This window comes from Lonchura striata, chromosome 1 (assembly GCF_046129695.1).
Source record: "Lonchura striata isolate bLonStr1 chromosome 1, bLonStr1.mat, whole genome shotgun sequence".
NCBI lineage: Eukaryota > Metazoa > Chordata > Aves > Passeriformes > Estrildidae > Lonchura > Lonchura striata.
In genome coordinates this window covers 15,154,312-15,172,002 of record NC_134603.1, presented here as the reverse complement: position 1 = coordinate 15,172,002, position 17,691 = coordinate 15,154,312, and the positions used below count along the sequence as shown (strand labels likewise).

The window sequence follows — 17,691 nt, the reverse complement described above, 5'->3', positions numbered from 1 at the left end:
TCAAGTCCACAGTACTTTAAGAGAAAATCCTGTGTACTTTTTCCTTTTTTCTCTACAAAGCTGAGGTCAAAAAATGTGTTCTGCTTACTGAGCACGATTATTATATTTTTCTCACTACTTTTGACTGTCTAATGTCTTAAAATCAAAATAAAGTCACTACTAATAATTGGTACACATAATATGAAAATCATGTTTTATGATGTGGGGAGATATGTATGCAGTGTCCATTTTTATCCTTGTGTACTTTAAATCAGAATATATATTGTCATAAGTTAAAAAAAAATTCTGAAGTACACCTCTATCTTAAGAATTACTATTTGAGTCACCTTTCTGAAGATAGCTTTTCACATATACTACTATAAAGGATGCAGCCTGTAGCACTGTTTCGCCCAAAACACAAATTTCATTTTCATATCCCTCTTTAACCAATTACTTGAGGTATCCTTTCCCAGGACACACTTATCTTCTACAGTCTCCTGTTCTCCTAGTATGGAGAAGCAGGAATTTTACACCGACAGGGTTAAAACAATAAAAAAATAGTTCTGGTTATTTTATTCATAACATGAAAAAAAAAGATCAATAGGAAAAAGCTAACTGGAAGTTTACTTTGGGTAACAGAGAGGTGTGTCCACACACTAAAAGAGAAAAGCAATTTTATTTAATGCTTGTAAATTCAACAGAGACAAAGTCATGCCTTCATGGCAGCATTGTTAACTACTTTTTAGTTCACCCAGAACTGCCCAGCCATCACCAGCAAAACATGTATTCAGCTTCAAGCATAGCAACTCAGGCACTACAGGATTACTGGTTTATGATTTCTTTTAGTGACAAGAACAAAAGGGAACATGTGAAGAATGTATTTTGACACCTGCATTTTGAGAAGAGTGGGAAGAAAGTCAAGACTTAACCATTTCTATGTTACAACTCTGCTCTTCAGCATTTAAAAGAGACAGACAGTTTGCATTGCTCTCAGTTAAAATAACTGAATTTCCTTTTTCAACAGCTGTCACCTGTGAGACCAAAGGACCACAGGGAAAAAAAGCACAGGGAAGGAACTCGCACAACTCAAGAGGAACAAAAAGACCTAGAATCAATTACTGCCTTTTGTATAGGGAAATTAAGTGTTGTGATGCTAGACATTCCAAAATTAACATGACACGAACTTCAAATATTTCTGCCACAATTACCCAGGCATCCCAAGGAAGTTACTTCAATTCTTCTATGCATCAGCTTCTTTAACTGTAAACTAGTGATAGTTTTTACCTCACAGAGAGGTTATGAGGCAATTAACTGATCATAAAGCACGCCAAGATCGTCAAATGAAAGGTGCTATGCAAGTGCAGGGTATTAATCTCACACTCCAGGTACAAATCATTCTCTTATCCTACCTTTTACCTAGTGTTGGCAGCTTTACAACCATTAAAACTCTCTACTACACACATTGGCTCGATTCCCTGCAGCAGACATCTTAGACACAGTGCACTTTTGTGGTTCAGCTACCTACACTTTCCTACATAAAACAGGGCATTTGGTTCAAGACATCTGCAGCTTCAGGTAGACTGCCCAAACACACAGCCTGCAAGCTGGATACAGACTGTGTTTGGCTGCAGGACTACAAGATCCATGAAACTTCTGCCAGCTCCATGTAATGTATGTTGTTAGATACCACCTAATGAGCATAAAAGCTGTGAAGTAGAAGCAGCAAAAGGACCACCGGCCACCCTGGTGAATTTAATTTTTAATTGCATATTTTTCAAAACGTGCATTGGTTCTATTACCAGTTAGAATGCTTACACTCCATTCATCATAATGTTATTTAAATAATATATTAGATGGAGACTTCCTTCTAAATTAATAGCACAATTTTAAGTTTGGAGCAGGCAGTAACATAAACACTGGAAAATTTACACTCAGGATCACTGGTGATACAGATTCAGCAGAAGTAGCAAAAAGGACAGTGCAGCAGCTTTTATCAGCCTGCTCTGCAGGTCAGAAGACCAAGTAGAAAAAGGGTTTCCAAGCAGGAAGTGCAGGGGAAAAAGAGCAGCAGTGCAAGCAAGGGCAGTTCTGTTCTATGTTAACAGGACAAGCTGGGGGAAGGAAAGAAAAAGATCAAGGCAAGAGACAAGAGAACTATAAATCAAATGTAACCCTAATGCCATAATCTGGACAGGGAATGGGAGAGACTTTAAAAAAGAGGTGACAGTAAAAATTGATTTATCATAGAGTGATATCCCATACAAAGAGATGGAATAAGACGCCAAACACTTTAGAAATCTAAAGAAAATACAGCATTTGCAAGGTTCCAGATAGGACAGAAGAGCAGTTTTGGAGTCTGCACGTGTGGATGACATGATGACAACAAAGCCATTTCAAAGATAGCCTGGGACACTGAGAAGGAAATGCAAAACAAACCATAATGATGATCAAAGTTACACAGCACTGGCTAAATCCACTTTAGTCCTGCATTCACTATAGCTTCAAGTTATGATTTACTAGTATAAACAAAGTCATTTTTTTCCTTCCACAGGTCAGAAGTGTTTTGCAGTTCCCCAAGCCTGAAACCTATGTCCCTTTCCAGTCTTTTCCTCCAAGTCTCTTTTGAGTAATTTTCCCTTTTCACAGAGCCAACAGCAATAGCATTTTATAGATCTTCAGTGCACTACACACCTCTCTTCTATACAGAGACAAAAGGAAGCACACATATACCTTTACCCAAGTTCTGACAGGAGAAAAGCATTTTGGGAAGAAAAATATCAACAGGACTTCTAACACTTAATACTTTTTAAATTAGAAGACTACTGATGCCTACTGACTCCCCTTTATGTCACACTATATTAATTCTGTACCTACATAACAAAACGTGGGGGGACCGGGGTGGTCTTAAGTTGTAAGACTTTAAATTTATATATATATAGACAAAATGTATTTAGCATTAGTAAATAGATTTTATGAAATTTCTAGTTATTCATCCATGTCTACAATTCTTTTATCACTTTTAGCCACAACTTGATAAAATAAGAATGGTGACCTGGTGTTAATCAAGATATGACAGTGATCTTTGATGATACTGGAAGGCGTATTATTTTACCACTTTACAGAATTACAGAATAAGATGAGTTGGAAGGGATCCACAAGGATCATCCAGTCCAATTCCTGGTCCTGCGTAGCACATGACCAAGAGTCCTACCATGTGCCTCAGAGCATTGTCCAAACACTTCGCAAACTCTGTCACTGCTGTCACCAGTTCCCTGGGGAGCCCATTCTGGTGTCCCAACACCCTCTGGGTGAACAATTTTTTTCCTGATATCCAACCTAAGCTTCCCTGGCACAACCTCAGGGTGCTCTCTTGGGTCCTGTCACTGGTCACTACAGAGACAAGCTCAGGGTCTGGCCCTCCTACTCCCCTCATGAGGAACTTGTGGACTGAAGAGCTCTTTCTTCAGTCTCCTCCAGGCCAAGTGACCTCATCCATTTCTCATATGGCTTCCCCTCAAGGACCTTCAACACTTTCTTTGCCCTCCTTTGGATGCTCTCTAATAGTTACCATCTTTCTCATACTGTGGCACCCAAAACTGCACCCAGCACTTGAGGAGAGGCCGCCCCAGAGCAGAGCAGGACAATCCCCTCCCTTGCCCAGCTGGTGATGCTTTCCCTGATGTCCCAGGACAGGGTTGGCCCTCCTGGCTGCCAGGGCACTGCTGGCTCATGTTCACCTTGCCATCAACCAGGACCCCCAGCTCACTTTTCATGGCACTGCTCTCCAGCCTCTCATTTTCCAGTCTTTCTGTACATTCATGGATGCCCCATCCCTAATATAGAATCTGGCACGTTCCTTTACTGAACTTCATATTGTTTGGGATTGCCCAGTCCTCTAATCTGTCAAGGTTTCTCTGCAGGACCTCTCTGCCTCTGAGGGAGTCAACAGCTCCTCCCAGTTCTGTACCATCAGCGAACTTGCTCAGTGTCCCTTGCAGTCCCATGTCCAAGTCATTTATGAAGATGTTGAACAGCATAGAGCCCAAGATGAAGCCCTGCAGAACCCCAGGAGTGACAGGTCGCCCTATAACCCTTTGTGCCTGACCCATCAGCCAGTTGCTCACCCACCCCATGGTGTGTTTATCCAGCTGTGGACTGGATACTTGGTTCAGAAGGATCCTGTGAGAGACAGGAATTCAGAAGCTTTACTGGAATCCAAAAAGATTCCATCAACTGGCTTCTCTTAATCAACTAGGTGAGTTACATGACATGAAAGGAAATCAGGTTTGATACCAGGACCTTCCTCCCATGAAGCCATGCTGGATGTGACCTACAACTGCATTGTCTTTCTGGTATTTTTCAGCATCTCTCAGAATATTTTCCTAAACTTAGTCAGGCACTGAAGTGAGACTGACTGGCCTGTAGTTCCTGGGCTCCTGCTTCTTGCCCTTCTTGAAAACTGGGATAATGTTTGCCAGCTTCCAGTTAGCTGGGACCTCTCTGGATTCTGTCTAGAAGACATCTGCTCTATTTGTTTGCCCTTTCATTTTCACACAGAGAATCTCAATTGAGTCATTGCTAACTGTGAGCTCCATACATTCAAACACTTATATCATGTACAGTAACAAACCCCAGCCTCTTCTGCCCTGCTTATCCCTCCTGAAGAGCCTGTAACCACCTAACAGGGCACTCCAGACACAGAACTCATCCCACCAGGTTTAGCTTATAGCAATAATGTCAAATCTCTGGGACTGGGACAAAACCTGAAGCTCCTCTTGTTTGTTCCTCATGTTGCATATATTAGTGTAGAAACATTTTGAGTGTGGTAGATTGTATCCAATACATGGTAAAGCAGATTGGGAGATTCACTAGTACTCCTTTCCTTAAGTTTTGGCACACATTCCCATCACTCATCACTGGCAAGCCTTGCTTACTCCTTTCTTCCTTCCAAGCTAGTTTAAAGCTCTAACAATGAGCCTCGTTAGCTCCTGTGCTAGAGCTCTTCTTCCCCTTTGAAACAGATGCATCCTGTCAGGTGTTAGACTGGCTGTTGAGCATACCATCCTACAGTCAAAAATCCTAACATTTTTTCACTGACACCAACCTCAGAGCCATTGACCTGATGGATCTCCCTATTCCTATCAATATTACTCCTTGTTACCAGAAGGATCAAGGAAATCACTACCCACGCTCCTGACCCTTCTACCAATCGCACCAGGGCCCTAAAGTCTCTTTTGACTGTCTTCAGACTTGTCTGTTACTTCATCACCACCAACTTGAACAACCGAAGTGGATAGCAATCAGAGGGCTTTACTAGACTGGAGAGTTTTTCAGTAATGTCCCTTTATCCAACGCCCTAGGAGACAGCAGACTTCCCTGTGAGCAGGGTCCACTCTGCATACTGGGCCCTTTTGTTCCCCTTAGAAGGGAATCTTCCATTGCAATTACCCCACTTCTTCTGCTAAAAGAGGAGGTCATGATGCAGAGTAGATGTGGCGTTGCTTTAGGAGGTCCCACTATCCTGGAAAGACCCTCGCTCACCTCATCAGTTGTCTGGCTTTCTAGTTCCAGAGCCTCACACCTTTGCAGAAGGTCCTACTTGTCAAATTCCATGGAGGAACCCTCCTCCTGCAATGTGCAGTGACCTGCTTCCAGCCTTCATTGTGAACAGACCCTTGACTAACAGTCCTTTGACTAATTACCCTGCAGGATTCTGAATCCACCTGCTTTTCCTCTACAATGGAGGTTTAAGACTCCCGAGAGTCTTGAGACTGTGGCGCCTCTGAGAAGAACCGGTCAATCTCTTGCTCCTTTGTTGAAATACTATGTAGCCTGTACACTTCCTCCTGTAGCTCCTTCACCTGGTGCCACAGCTCTTAAACCACAGCACACCTTCTGCAAAAGAACTGCTGGCTCCAGCCTCAGGGAGAGGTACCAGGCACTCCTGGCAATCTGTGACCTGGAGAGCAGCAGTACCAGTAACTGTAACTGTTAGCTGTAGTCTTCAAAAATAGGCCTTTACCTGAGTCAAGGATCTCCAATACCTTACTAGGAAATAAAACCAAAAAAGTCTACTTGAGCTGAAGGCCCAAAACATTAGCAACACCTTTCCTAAAAAATGGCCTATCCAAAAATGTGCTCTCAGAAATGACAACAACTATTTTTATCTAAATTTACAATAAACAAATAATTTTATCAATGTATTTCCATATTTAAAACACACATATTTGGCTGAAAGACTTACAAGTATGGTGGAAGTAACTTAATGAGTTAACAGGGATTGGGAGTGTACATTAATGTTATGCTTTGACACTCGAATATAAAAATTGACCACTAACATTTGCTTCTTTTCACCAATAGCTTTTTAACATTAAGTAGAGTGCCACATTTGAGATCTGATCCAGACAGAAACAAACCCATTGATGAGAGAGAGCTGAAAGTCTCTTAATCACACAGGCTGGGTCCAGAAAACCTCAGGCAGTGGCCATCTGTCCCCACTTATATGGCACTTCCAGTTCACAAGCAAGGGCTTGGCTGGAACTGCAGCTGGTGCAAAGGACCAGGACCCCAGCCTGAAGCAGGCAGCAGCACCAGGTACACATCAGCTGGGCACCAGGAGGAGTGACAGGACCTCAGTCCACCAAGGCAGCCTGCATCTCCCGTGGACACATGTTTAGAGGTTCACTTAAGCTTTGAAAGTGAGTAAAAGCACAGTGACACAAGGATGAGAACTTCTGAAGCAAGGAAAAGTGAAATAAGCAGGAAGGTTACAGACAGTGCATGCGCATGGCCTGAAAATACAGACCTACTGCTATTTCAACTAAGACTATCGCTTCCTTGAATGCAAAAAAGTCAAGTGGTAAAAGTTATTTAAAAATTTAGCTTAATGATTAAACATGATTTGTTCTGAAACAGAAAATGTGGGCTAACAGAACAGTCACATGCATATATTTAATGAGTTTTAATATTAACACTACAATTGCTAAAAGTATCAAGAAAAAAACAGATTTTCCAATAAAAAATATATATGGAAGCATCAATTGAATGCAATTCGAAAACAGAAAAAATGACCAAAATCAGACATTTTAAAATGGGGAATATTTGCCATATTTCCCCTTAATTTGCCTATTTCCTACTAAAATCACCTGTTCTTATTTTATAAAGTAGCAGATCTTAAAAGACATTTGGGCATTTACCATGTTTATCATGTTCACATCAACTACTTTATGTTAAAAAGGAAAAACCTGCAACATATAAAACTGAGTAAAATGACAAATAATTGAAAGTAAAATATTATTTCTTCTTTATACTATTCTAATGTACTTGAACTACATCAGTTGAGATGTTTTCATGCAAATGTTGGGTTTCTATTTCATAACTGTACATATTTCAAATTAAAACAAACCACCTTCACATCAGCCCCTGCACAAATGAAGACTTCCACATATAGGAGGGTGTATGGAAAATATTACTTAACTAGTTGATCAAATTACAGTAGTTGAAATGCATCAGTTTCAGTAACTTAAGTCTCTTTCAAATTCAGGATAAATAGAATATCAAACTCATAGGGACAGAGCTCAAAGTCATCTGATAGCCGTTTCCTCCCATTACACAGTTTGTAGCAAACATCTGGCTAATGTATCCTCCACGACCTCCCCAGATTTCTACTCAACCTGCCCTACTGTACCACTACTCTTATGCTGTTTCTCCTCATGACTGACTCACTCTTAATACAAGTTGAACCCGCTGCTTCTTCTTGCAACCATCCGGGACACAGGAAAAAATCTTGGGCAAAACCATTTTTCTTTAGCGAGATTTAATCAAATGTCCCTTCACCGTCTCTACACTGAAGAAAGCAAAAGCCCACAACACAAACAATCCCAGTGAAGAACTACCATCACCATTACTATAAAACACTTTCTGTTACATAGCTGTAGCAGGGGAAAGGAGGGGAGAGGGAATTTTCAGCAGCAGATAACTTGGCAGGAAAAGCAGTGTTGTTTGAGGCTCAATAATATGCTCAGGTATCCATGACCAAACCAACACCCAGATGCCACCAAACAAGCAGCTCTCCTACCTCTGCCCATCAGCAAAGCCTCAAAGAGTTATAACCTACATGACCCGTATATAGTGATGGCTTTATTTCACAGCCACAGAACTGTATCCAAATTTTATCAATAGGAAGAATAAAAACAGATCTTTCCCCTGTTCAAATTATTAAGATGGATCAGATTTTATTAATTGGTTAGCAAGTATGAGCAGGATCAGAGACTGGACCCAAGTAAGTGCTCCTTCTTTCATATCAAAGTGCCATTTAAATGCAAGAAGAGAAAGCAAAGGGAAATTTTAAGGAGCACATCTGCATTGTGCAAAGGGCTGTGCCAGGAACTCAAGGCTGGACCAGAAGTGCATTGCAGAGCCCTGTCTCCTGTGACACCAGTTCCTAAGGGACACAGCTGTAACAAACCAACACACACATGGCCTTACTGTTGTCTACCCCGATCCCTCCATCCAAGATGAGAGCACCCCACTGCATGTAATCTTCTCTGTCTGCTGCCAGCAAGCCTGAGTTATTGCCACTCTCTACAGGGCATGATGTGTCCCACATCTACTGAAAGTCATCTACTGCTCTTGCAGATTACAGGTCTTGTTTAAACAGGTGCTTTTATTCCCAGGTTGACACATTGAACTAGCATCTCTCCCATACCAGTTTCCCATTTGAGTACTGTCTTGATTTTTGCAATTCCTCTTTGTATTGTGTCAGATTAAAATCTAAATCACAGTGATGACAAGGAACATTGATGTTGTAAACAGACACCTCTTTAAATAAAGTTGTGATCAAAGCATCAAGTAGCCCAATAAAACCCAGGTGGCTCTAGCTTATCATATGCCATACTCATTATTTCAAGTGTCCCATTTAATAGATTTCCAGGTGTCAACAAAAGGTTTGTGCTGTTTTTTTATTTCTGGCTCTGTTTATATATCTGGTGCCTTTTGATAAGAAGGTCCAATATTTAAAAAAAAGTTTAAAAATACTAATTTTAAAATCAGGCATTTTGCCACAGCTGGCAAAACCACAGAAACCAGTGTGTCTTTGTATTATTCACCATCTACATAAAGCATAGCTAATTACAGAGAAATATGAAATGACTCATGTTTGCCATCATTTTCTGTGGGCCAACATGTTTATTCAAAAAAGTCAAAATAATTTTAAAGTGTCAACTTTAAGAGATTTAATCTGAAAGTTTCATGTAAAAATACAGTCAAAAATTTTAACTACTTATAGAAGTCATTACCTTTAAAATTACTATAAGATCTGACAGCAAGCAGACAAAGAGAAAAAAAAAACTGATTTGACATTTATTCTTCATTTAACTTTGTGCTTTATGTGTCCGAATGCATAAATTAATTATTCACTTGAAACATCATTATAAGAAAAATGCCTTGGAAGATTTGGTCAAGTATCATACAATGGAACACTGTGAATAGCAGGAACCTTTTTCAAGTGTCATTTTAAAAAGTAAAACCTAGAGCTCAAATTTCTTTGTTTGAGGATAGAGGGATGTTTTGTTTTTAATTCTACACCATTGCATCAAAGTAGAATTTTATAAGGTACTTCCTCATCCCTCACCCTGTCATTCATCATTTCAAGTAGTGTCTTGCTTTCTCTTGAAGCACATGGTATTTTCTGACCGAGTATTTCAATTTCTTTTCATACAAAAGAGACAAAATTTTTGCATGGAAATAAGGTTTAGAGGTCTAATCTTTCTGAAATGCTATGGCATTTTACCTCCCAAACCCCCACTTGCCTTTCGGCTATAACTGAAATTTCAGTTTCCAAATTAGCCAGGTAGAGATGCCAACAATATTCCACTGAAAGCCATTAAGAACTGGACACCTAAACTCCTGTGCTGTTTCTAAAATGTTTGAGCAAGTATGTGTTTGTATAATGTTCAGGACACCCAGAGCCAGCTGACGCCTCTGGGCATGAGCACAGTAAAGCATAAATCAGGTCACGCTTCCTAGTTTGAGAGCTACACAGCTTTCAGGGTGGAAGCACTAACCTCATTCCAATTTACATCTAAACATTTCTTACTCCCACTCCTTATTCCATCTCCTCAGCATTCCTCATATCTTCAACACTTGGTGCCTATTGGAAACCATCACTGCCTCCGAGTCCAGTAAATTGACCAATGCCAAAGCCATCCTCAGCTGTGCTTTTCTCTAGTCTTCTGTAAGTAACACACCACCAAATGAACTTGAAATGATCTAAAAATAAAGCACACGGCAGAATGAAACTGTATATAAAAAAATACATACATACATAAATATATATGCTTGCAGGCAGACATTTCATTAACATTTTTTGGTTTTGTAATTATTTTTTCTGTTTCTGAGGAGAATTGTCATATTTGGTCTAGTTCCTGAACAGTTGGTGTTGCTCTCTTGTCTCTCTTATACATGAGGGGAGGTATGTAACCAGACAGCAACATACCAAGTCTAGAAAACCATTCTCCGTAGAACTGAAAAAAACAAAAAAAAAACCCTACCCTTGTATCTTTAGTTACTCCTTGTAGGACTGAGGACAATGTTTCTCAGCTACAAGAACCACTAGGCTCAGGGGACGAAGACCATCAGAATTTCCTGAGTATACAAAGAGCTCCATTTTTACAAGTGCCTGCTGTTCCACTGCGTGAGAAAGCCTTTCGAGGTTCAGTGTGTACCAGGAGTGGCACCCAGTGTCCAAACTGCATCCTTACAACAGCGTTTTCAGTTCCCTTCTCAGCCTCTCCGTGTTCCTTTCTTCCAGGCTGCAGTTACAGAAAATCAGCAGTTCTCTGCTTAAACTGTGCATATACTCTAAGCAAAGCAGTTTTACACACACTTTTTGCCAAACTGTTTAAATCAACTGTGCACAGATGAATGAAATTTTCAACTATTCAATGTAGACAACAACTATTAAGTCCAGTAAAATACTTCATTTAAACCACAGAGATACAGATTTAAACGCTGAATGAAATCAACATTTGTGTAGACTATGGTCTTTTAACTATACTCAACAACTGACTTCACAGTCCCAGGCTGATTTATTCTCAATCATTGGCACTGCTTTGATAGTCCAATCCAGTCTTCCTAAACATGTTTTGTTAGAACTGAAGTAAAAAAATCACTAAAAGAATTGGAAAAAAAATCCAAAACAACAAAGCAACAACAAACAATTTTCATGTTTTGCAGCTATGCAAGATTTTAAAGATCATCTACAGTGCTTTGCTAAAACAACTGAGTAAAAATGAAAGTAACAAATCTAGAAAATAAAATTGTTTTGTTCTTCCCAAAACTGATCAGAGGGATAACACTTGGTTTTAAACAAGATTTAATACCTGCAATAAGTTATAAAGAAAAGTTTTCCCCAAATTGCTGCAAAAGCTACAATTTCTAGCTTTTCTTTCCTTTCACTACCACGGAGTAGCAAAAAACAGATCAAGATAAAGCACTTAATTATTATAACAGTTATCCTAAAGCATTAAACAGTTATTTTTCTAGCTGTAGGTAAGAGCACAGTATGGAACAATGGAGCAATACAAATTGGTGAAAAGAAAAAAAAAATCCTTATTTCCATCTACATTTGAAACAAATTGCAAACACCCCTTTCAGTAATTTTGCCAAACTTCACCTGGTCAGTTTTCCTTCTTCAGTAATATCAAAAAATTAACCCCCACCATAACATCTCTCCCCTCAAATAATGAAGCCCAGCACTATCTGCCTCACGTGTGCAAGCTGCAAGAACATTACATGCAGCTCTTCAGGAGTCAAATGCCTTGCAGCTAAGTGAAATTCTGAGTTCATTAAAACCTAAAAGATTAGATCTCAGCTCCACTGCAAATATCTCTAAAGAAGCTTTTGTTTCTCAACCAAAGACACAAAACTGGCACAATTTAATAGTTTATCGAGAACTTCCAAATAATGATGCTCAGAGTCTGTAGTTCCTCCCTTACCCCTCTGATTTCTCTGCTGCATGAAAGAACACTATAAACCTGCAATACACATCACATGGATCAGGTTTATATATATATGTATATATATATATATATATACACACACACATATACACAAAGACACTGAACAGCATGTTCAAATCCGGGAATTACTCCCCCAGTAAGATTTATTTTGTTTCAACGAGACTTCTACTTGCAAAAACATGCACACATTGCACAGCAAATACATCTCTTTTTAGGTGCCTAATATGGCCAGGGAAACCATTTTGATTATTCTGTGCCCGCTTATGCATTGTCCTACAAAACAATAAGATAGAACAGCAAGAAACTAGCAATTGAGTCTAAATGCACATCGGGAATCACTAAAATCCATGCTAGCCAAGTCAGGAACAATATGACTGATGAATAGGCCATATTACATTGAGATTGTTAGCAAGTGTTAGAAAATTATCCTTAGCAGATGTCCCTTATGACCTATATATATCACACAAAGAATATGCCTGTCTTGTTTTCTAAAAAAGTTTTAAGAAATCTTTCCATTTTTATTACTGACTAGAACTCCACATGTCTGCATGTTGGCTATTAATACGTACAGAGGATTTATCACACTAAACTTACAAAGACATACAAGTATTTTACTGTAAACAACCTATTTTCATGTATATTTTTCTACTGCATGAATTTACACTGTACTGAAGCATGTAATCCAATAAAAGAAATCAAACTGCGCATTCAGCACAGTGAAACAAAAGGCAAGATACATATTACAAGCTACATACTACAACTACAACTTATCAACTGATACACCATAAACCAAAACAGAGTAAACTTCTTCAGTGAGATGGGCGAGAGCCTTATCTGCAATAAAAAACATTTTGTAGATGCAGTCAATAAGGAATTATATAAATCTAAGTTACTGTACACTACTACATGTGCAACTATGCACACCCTGCTCATCTTCACTAGAGCTTTAAAGTAGATTTTACTTTCTTAAATTTTGCTGATACTAAGATTCTATACACTGGCTTACCTTCACACTACAGAGATAAGTAAGATTTGCTCAGTTTGAGCTTTCTCAGTTTCTCCATATATTTTTGACTGCACAAGATTTCACAATACATATTAATCATAAACAACTAATGTTAAAATAAAGATACAAACATAAATTCTACTAAGGATTTTTCTCTCTTTTCTAGAACACCTTTTTAGAACACCTTTAAAGTTCCACAATTTTTTATAAAAAAAAATCTTATATCTCTTTAACTCCACTGCTGCAGTGGATTTCCTGCCAGCAGAATGGATTTCGAGTCTGTTCCTCAACTATTAATTCCAAATTCAGTCCTGAACCTTGGGCCAGCTTCTTGTCTCTGCCTTTCCATCAAAAAAATAAATATGAACACTATGAACAAAGGAGGTGCAACTTAGGTTTCATGTGTATTATACTTTGAGTATGGAACATTTTCTTAGAGAATAATGCTACATAATTTTTCCACATTATGCAGTTGATAAGTCCATAAAACATTACTGAACAAGTAGTAAGAATGAAAATTATTTTTCATAATTTACTGCTACTATTTATTTCAATCAGTTTCTATTACCTCTCACACAGATTTATTGATTTGAACTGCTTTTCAATAGACCTATAGGCATTTCCTTAATTTTAGCTCTCAGAAAAAAAAAAAAAAAAGATGTGATCTGCTCATTTGGCTGTGCTTTCCTTTAGCTCCCTCAAGTTTATTACAGCTTTCTTAGGGAAAGGAAATGGCTAAATACTTGCATTAGCAAAAAAGGAAAGGAGGGGGAATGGAAAGAGGTAATAAGAAGGTGTTGAAAGAACTCTCTCTTCCTCTTGGTCCAGTCCCACTGGGAAAAGAACAGATGAGTGTAGAGTCCAAATGTATGGCCAAGGCAAACCACAAGGTCCACTAATAATTGGTCCCTTAAGAAAGGTCATGCTACAGACTCAGCAAGACATACAAAAAGCACAGAGAGTGAGATCCAGGCAGTCCTGCTGCAACAGCCATTCCCGTACCACATTGTCCGGGACCAAGGAATCATCATCAAGGATGAAGAAGCTGGAAGTTTTCAGTAGAACTGACAGTGTTGTGTTCACAAGCTTTTCACTTCCTTCTGAATGAAGCTTTAGTTCCTCCAAACACAGAGGTAGACACAAGAGCACATATTAAATGTGTGTGTGTGTGTGTGTGTATATATACTTTCATTATTTATTTGGGTATGTGCTTCTGTGCTCTTTTATGTCTTTAGTCAATGCCGAGCTGATTATATTAGCACCAAAAAAATTAAATTCAGAATAGCTCATTTGTAATATTTTACCAAAACTGAGGGTAAAAGAAATTGGGCTTTCATATTGCTGGCCATATAAAAATTAATGACTTTCTGCAAGTCTTACAAAATTATAAGAAATATCCATATAACAAACTAATTTATTGTATATCATTATTACAAATAAAGAATACAGCTAAGATAGAACACAAGCTATGAAGTAAAACTTCTGGCTTCAAGATGAAATCTTCCATATAACAAAATGTTTAAATGCATAGCTGAGTTGGATACAATCTCCCAGCTCATTTTAATGCGAAAAATCAGTTATATAAATCTAACTACCTCTCTCTTAAAAGCGACACTTTTCTAACTTTATTTTCAGGCTAAGTAAGCGAATATTCTTAAACACAATTTTCAGTAAAGTACAGCATGGAAGTTTATTAAGTATCATAATAAAATTCCTGCAATTACGAATTACGGAAAAAAAATCAAGCAACCTACAACAGATTTTAGGCTAGATTTTTCTGTTTAAAATTGCTCAAGGAAAAAAGCCATTAAATATGTTTTCTTTAAAAAAAAAGCTAAGAGATAGTAGAACATTTTGCATTTTAAATGAAATTACACTAACTTATTTTGCAGCAGAATTTAAATGAAAACTGATTTAAATAAACTTTAATATGCATAGTACTTTAGAGAGCAAAATTATTTCTGTTTTTTGATATAAAATTAGATGTTGAACACAAGGATTAACCTACTACTTTAAAGTATTGCCCCTACAGTAAAAATCAACTTGAGAATCCAGAAATGCAGTAAACAAAGCAGTTCAGGCAGTTTGTGCAATACTGTCAGAAGAGGAATTGTTGATATGCAATTTTTAAGTCTGCAGACAGTAGTGTAAATCCCTTTAGATATGCCAAGGAGTTCCATCACAATTGCTGCGTTCTCTTTCTTAGTAACGCGTGGTAGAACTGGGACGCAAAGAAGCAAACCCGCAGCACAAGCAAGTTCCTGCCCTGCTTTTAGGATACACTCACATGGAATTCTCCCCATCTAGACTGAGCCTTAGAACACACGGCACATTTAGGCTGATTTAAGAACCGAAAAAACACTGAGTCAGGACAGTCAATGCACTTTGTAACATATTTTCTGGATTCGTTAGTATAAAAGATTAGCTGCCGGATCAGACGAAGGTACCGCGTGCCCCAGCGCTGCCGCACGCCCCGCGGCACCCGGCCGGGAGGGCGGCGCGGGCCGGGGCCGTGCGCTGGCCACGAGCGCCCCCTGACGGCGGCTCCGCGCTGCGGGGACACACGGCCACGGGAATGGGGGAGACACGGGAATGGGGGAGACACGGGAATGGGGCAGACACACGGGAATGGGGGAGACACACGGGAATGGGGGAGACACACGGGAATGGGGGAGACACACGGGAATGGGGGAGACACACGGGAATGGGGGAGACACACGGGAATGGGGGAGACACACGGGAATGGGGGAGACACACGGGAATGGGGGAGACACACGGGAATGGGGGAGACACACGGGAATGGGGGAGACACACGGGAATGGGGGAGACACACGGGAATGGGGGAGACACACGGGAATGGGGGAGACACGGGAATGGGGGAGACACACGGGAATGGGGGAGACACACGGGAATGGGGGAGACACACGGGAATGGGGGAGACACACGGGAATGGGGGAGACACACGGGAATGGGGGAGACACACGGGAATGGGGGAGACACACGGGAATGGGGGAGACACACGGGAATGGGGGAGACACACGGGAATGGGGGAGACACACGGGAATGGGGGAGACACACGGGAATGGGGGAGACACACGGGAATGGGGGAGACACGGGAATGGGGGAGACACGGGAATGGGGGAGACACGGGAATGGGGGAGACACGGGAATGGGGGAGACACACGGGAATGGGGGAGACACACGGGAATGGGGGAGACACGGGAATGGGGGAGACACGGGAATGGGGGAGACACGGGAATGGGGGAGACACGGGAATGGGGGAGACACACGGGAATGGGGGAGACACGGGAATGGGGGAGACACGGGAATGGGGGAGACACGGGAATGGGGGAGACACGGGAATGGGGGAGACACGGCCACGGGTGGGGAGGGGGGGACGGACATAAATGGCCACCGGGAGACACGCGGCCACAGCGGGAGGGACACCCGGACAATTCACTCGCCTCGGGCAAGAGCGCTGAAAGCGCCGCTCCTCAGCGCTCGCGGTACACAGCCATCCCCCGACACACACCGCCGCCTCCGACACACACGAGTACACGCACCCACACACCAAGGCACGCACCCGGTAAAACAGCCTTTTATTGAGATTTCTTCTTTCTTACCCATTAAAGACAAAAACCTCCAGTCATTACAGGTAAGTCTGCACAGTATGAAAACTTCGGCAAAACATTTAACAGGCTGCGTGCCTGCTACTCCATTGAACCATCACAATTACACACACCACGTCAGTATCAGCTTCCTTTCAGGAAACAAATCAAGGGCTTGCATTAGGCACAGGTAAAGTACAAAATAATTCAGGTGTGGTTAGCAGTTTTATTAAAGAACCCTGAATACGTGATACATCTTATTAGATGACAATTAAGTACGTAATAAATAACGTTTTTGTCAGTATATTGCAATATCAGTTCTGGCAAACCACAAAAAAAAAAACCTCAAATATCATATGACAGCATTTTGAGTGCTTAACAACTATCCACTCTTTGTGGATAGTCAATCATCTGAATTCCTTATATAAATTAAACCTTATTAAGTCTATGGACTATTTCAGACATTCATTACACCCAAATGATAAAAAAAGAAACAAAAAAACAACCAAACAAAAAACCTTAAAATTCTATATCCTTTTTTACATAAAGAACGAAATACAACTTCATAAACGCATAGCCAAACCTGACAGACTTTCACCAGCACTCAGTAATTGAAAAGTCAACATTTACACAGTATGGCTTTCTTCCTAAATTACAAAGGCCTTACAAAAAACACTGATGAGGAATTTACATAAACATATTACAACTGGAACCAGAACCAAGGTTGTGATTAAGGCGCTTTTGGGTTATCTGTTCCTGTCCTTAGTGAAATAAAACTCTAATTTCATGTAACCTGATTTCTTCATTTCATAAACATTCCATTTTCTTAAAGCAAATGACAACAGACATGAGCTACAACTGTTGTATCTAAAGAGAATAAACCTACACCAAAAAAAAAAAAAAAAAAGGAAGAAAAAACAGCTAAAATTGTATCTGCCAATTCAGAACAGTTATAGTCACTGCATGTTCAAGGTCTGTCACACAATACAAGAGAAATACAAGATGATAAATACGATGATAAAACCTTTGATTTAAAATGAGAATAAAACAAGAAAAACTGACAAAATCTAGCCTGGAC

At 40.0% G+C, this 17,691-nt stretch overlaps 1 protein-coding gene across 2 annotated transcripts in view; it reads right to left on the bottom strand.

The window, feature by feature from the left end:
• Window positions 1-17,691, bottom strand: part of EIF3H (eukaryotic translation initiation factor 3 subunit H) — an 84,910-nt gene that overhangs the window by 44,468 nt on the left and 22,751 nt on the right. The window contains exon 1 of one of the 2 annotated variants that reach the window (XM_021546492.3): window positions 16,470-16,947. The exons of the other annotated variant lie outside the window; for it this stretch is intronic. Within the exon in view, the coding sequence (XP_021402167.2) occupies window positions 16,470-16,632 (163 nt within the window). The 5' untranslated portion in view covers window positions 16,633-16,947. Of the gene's footprint in view, window positions 1-16,469; window positions 16,948-17,691 lie in introns of those variants that run through there. 2 annotated transcript variants of the gene reach the window in all.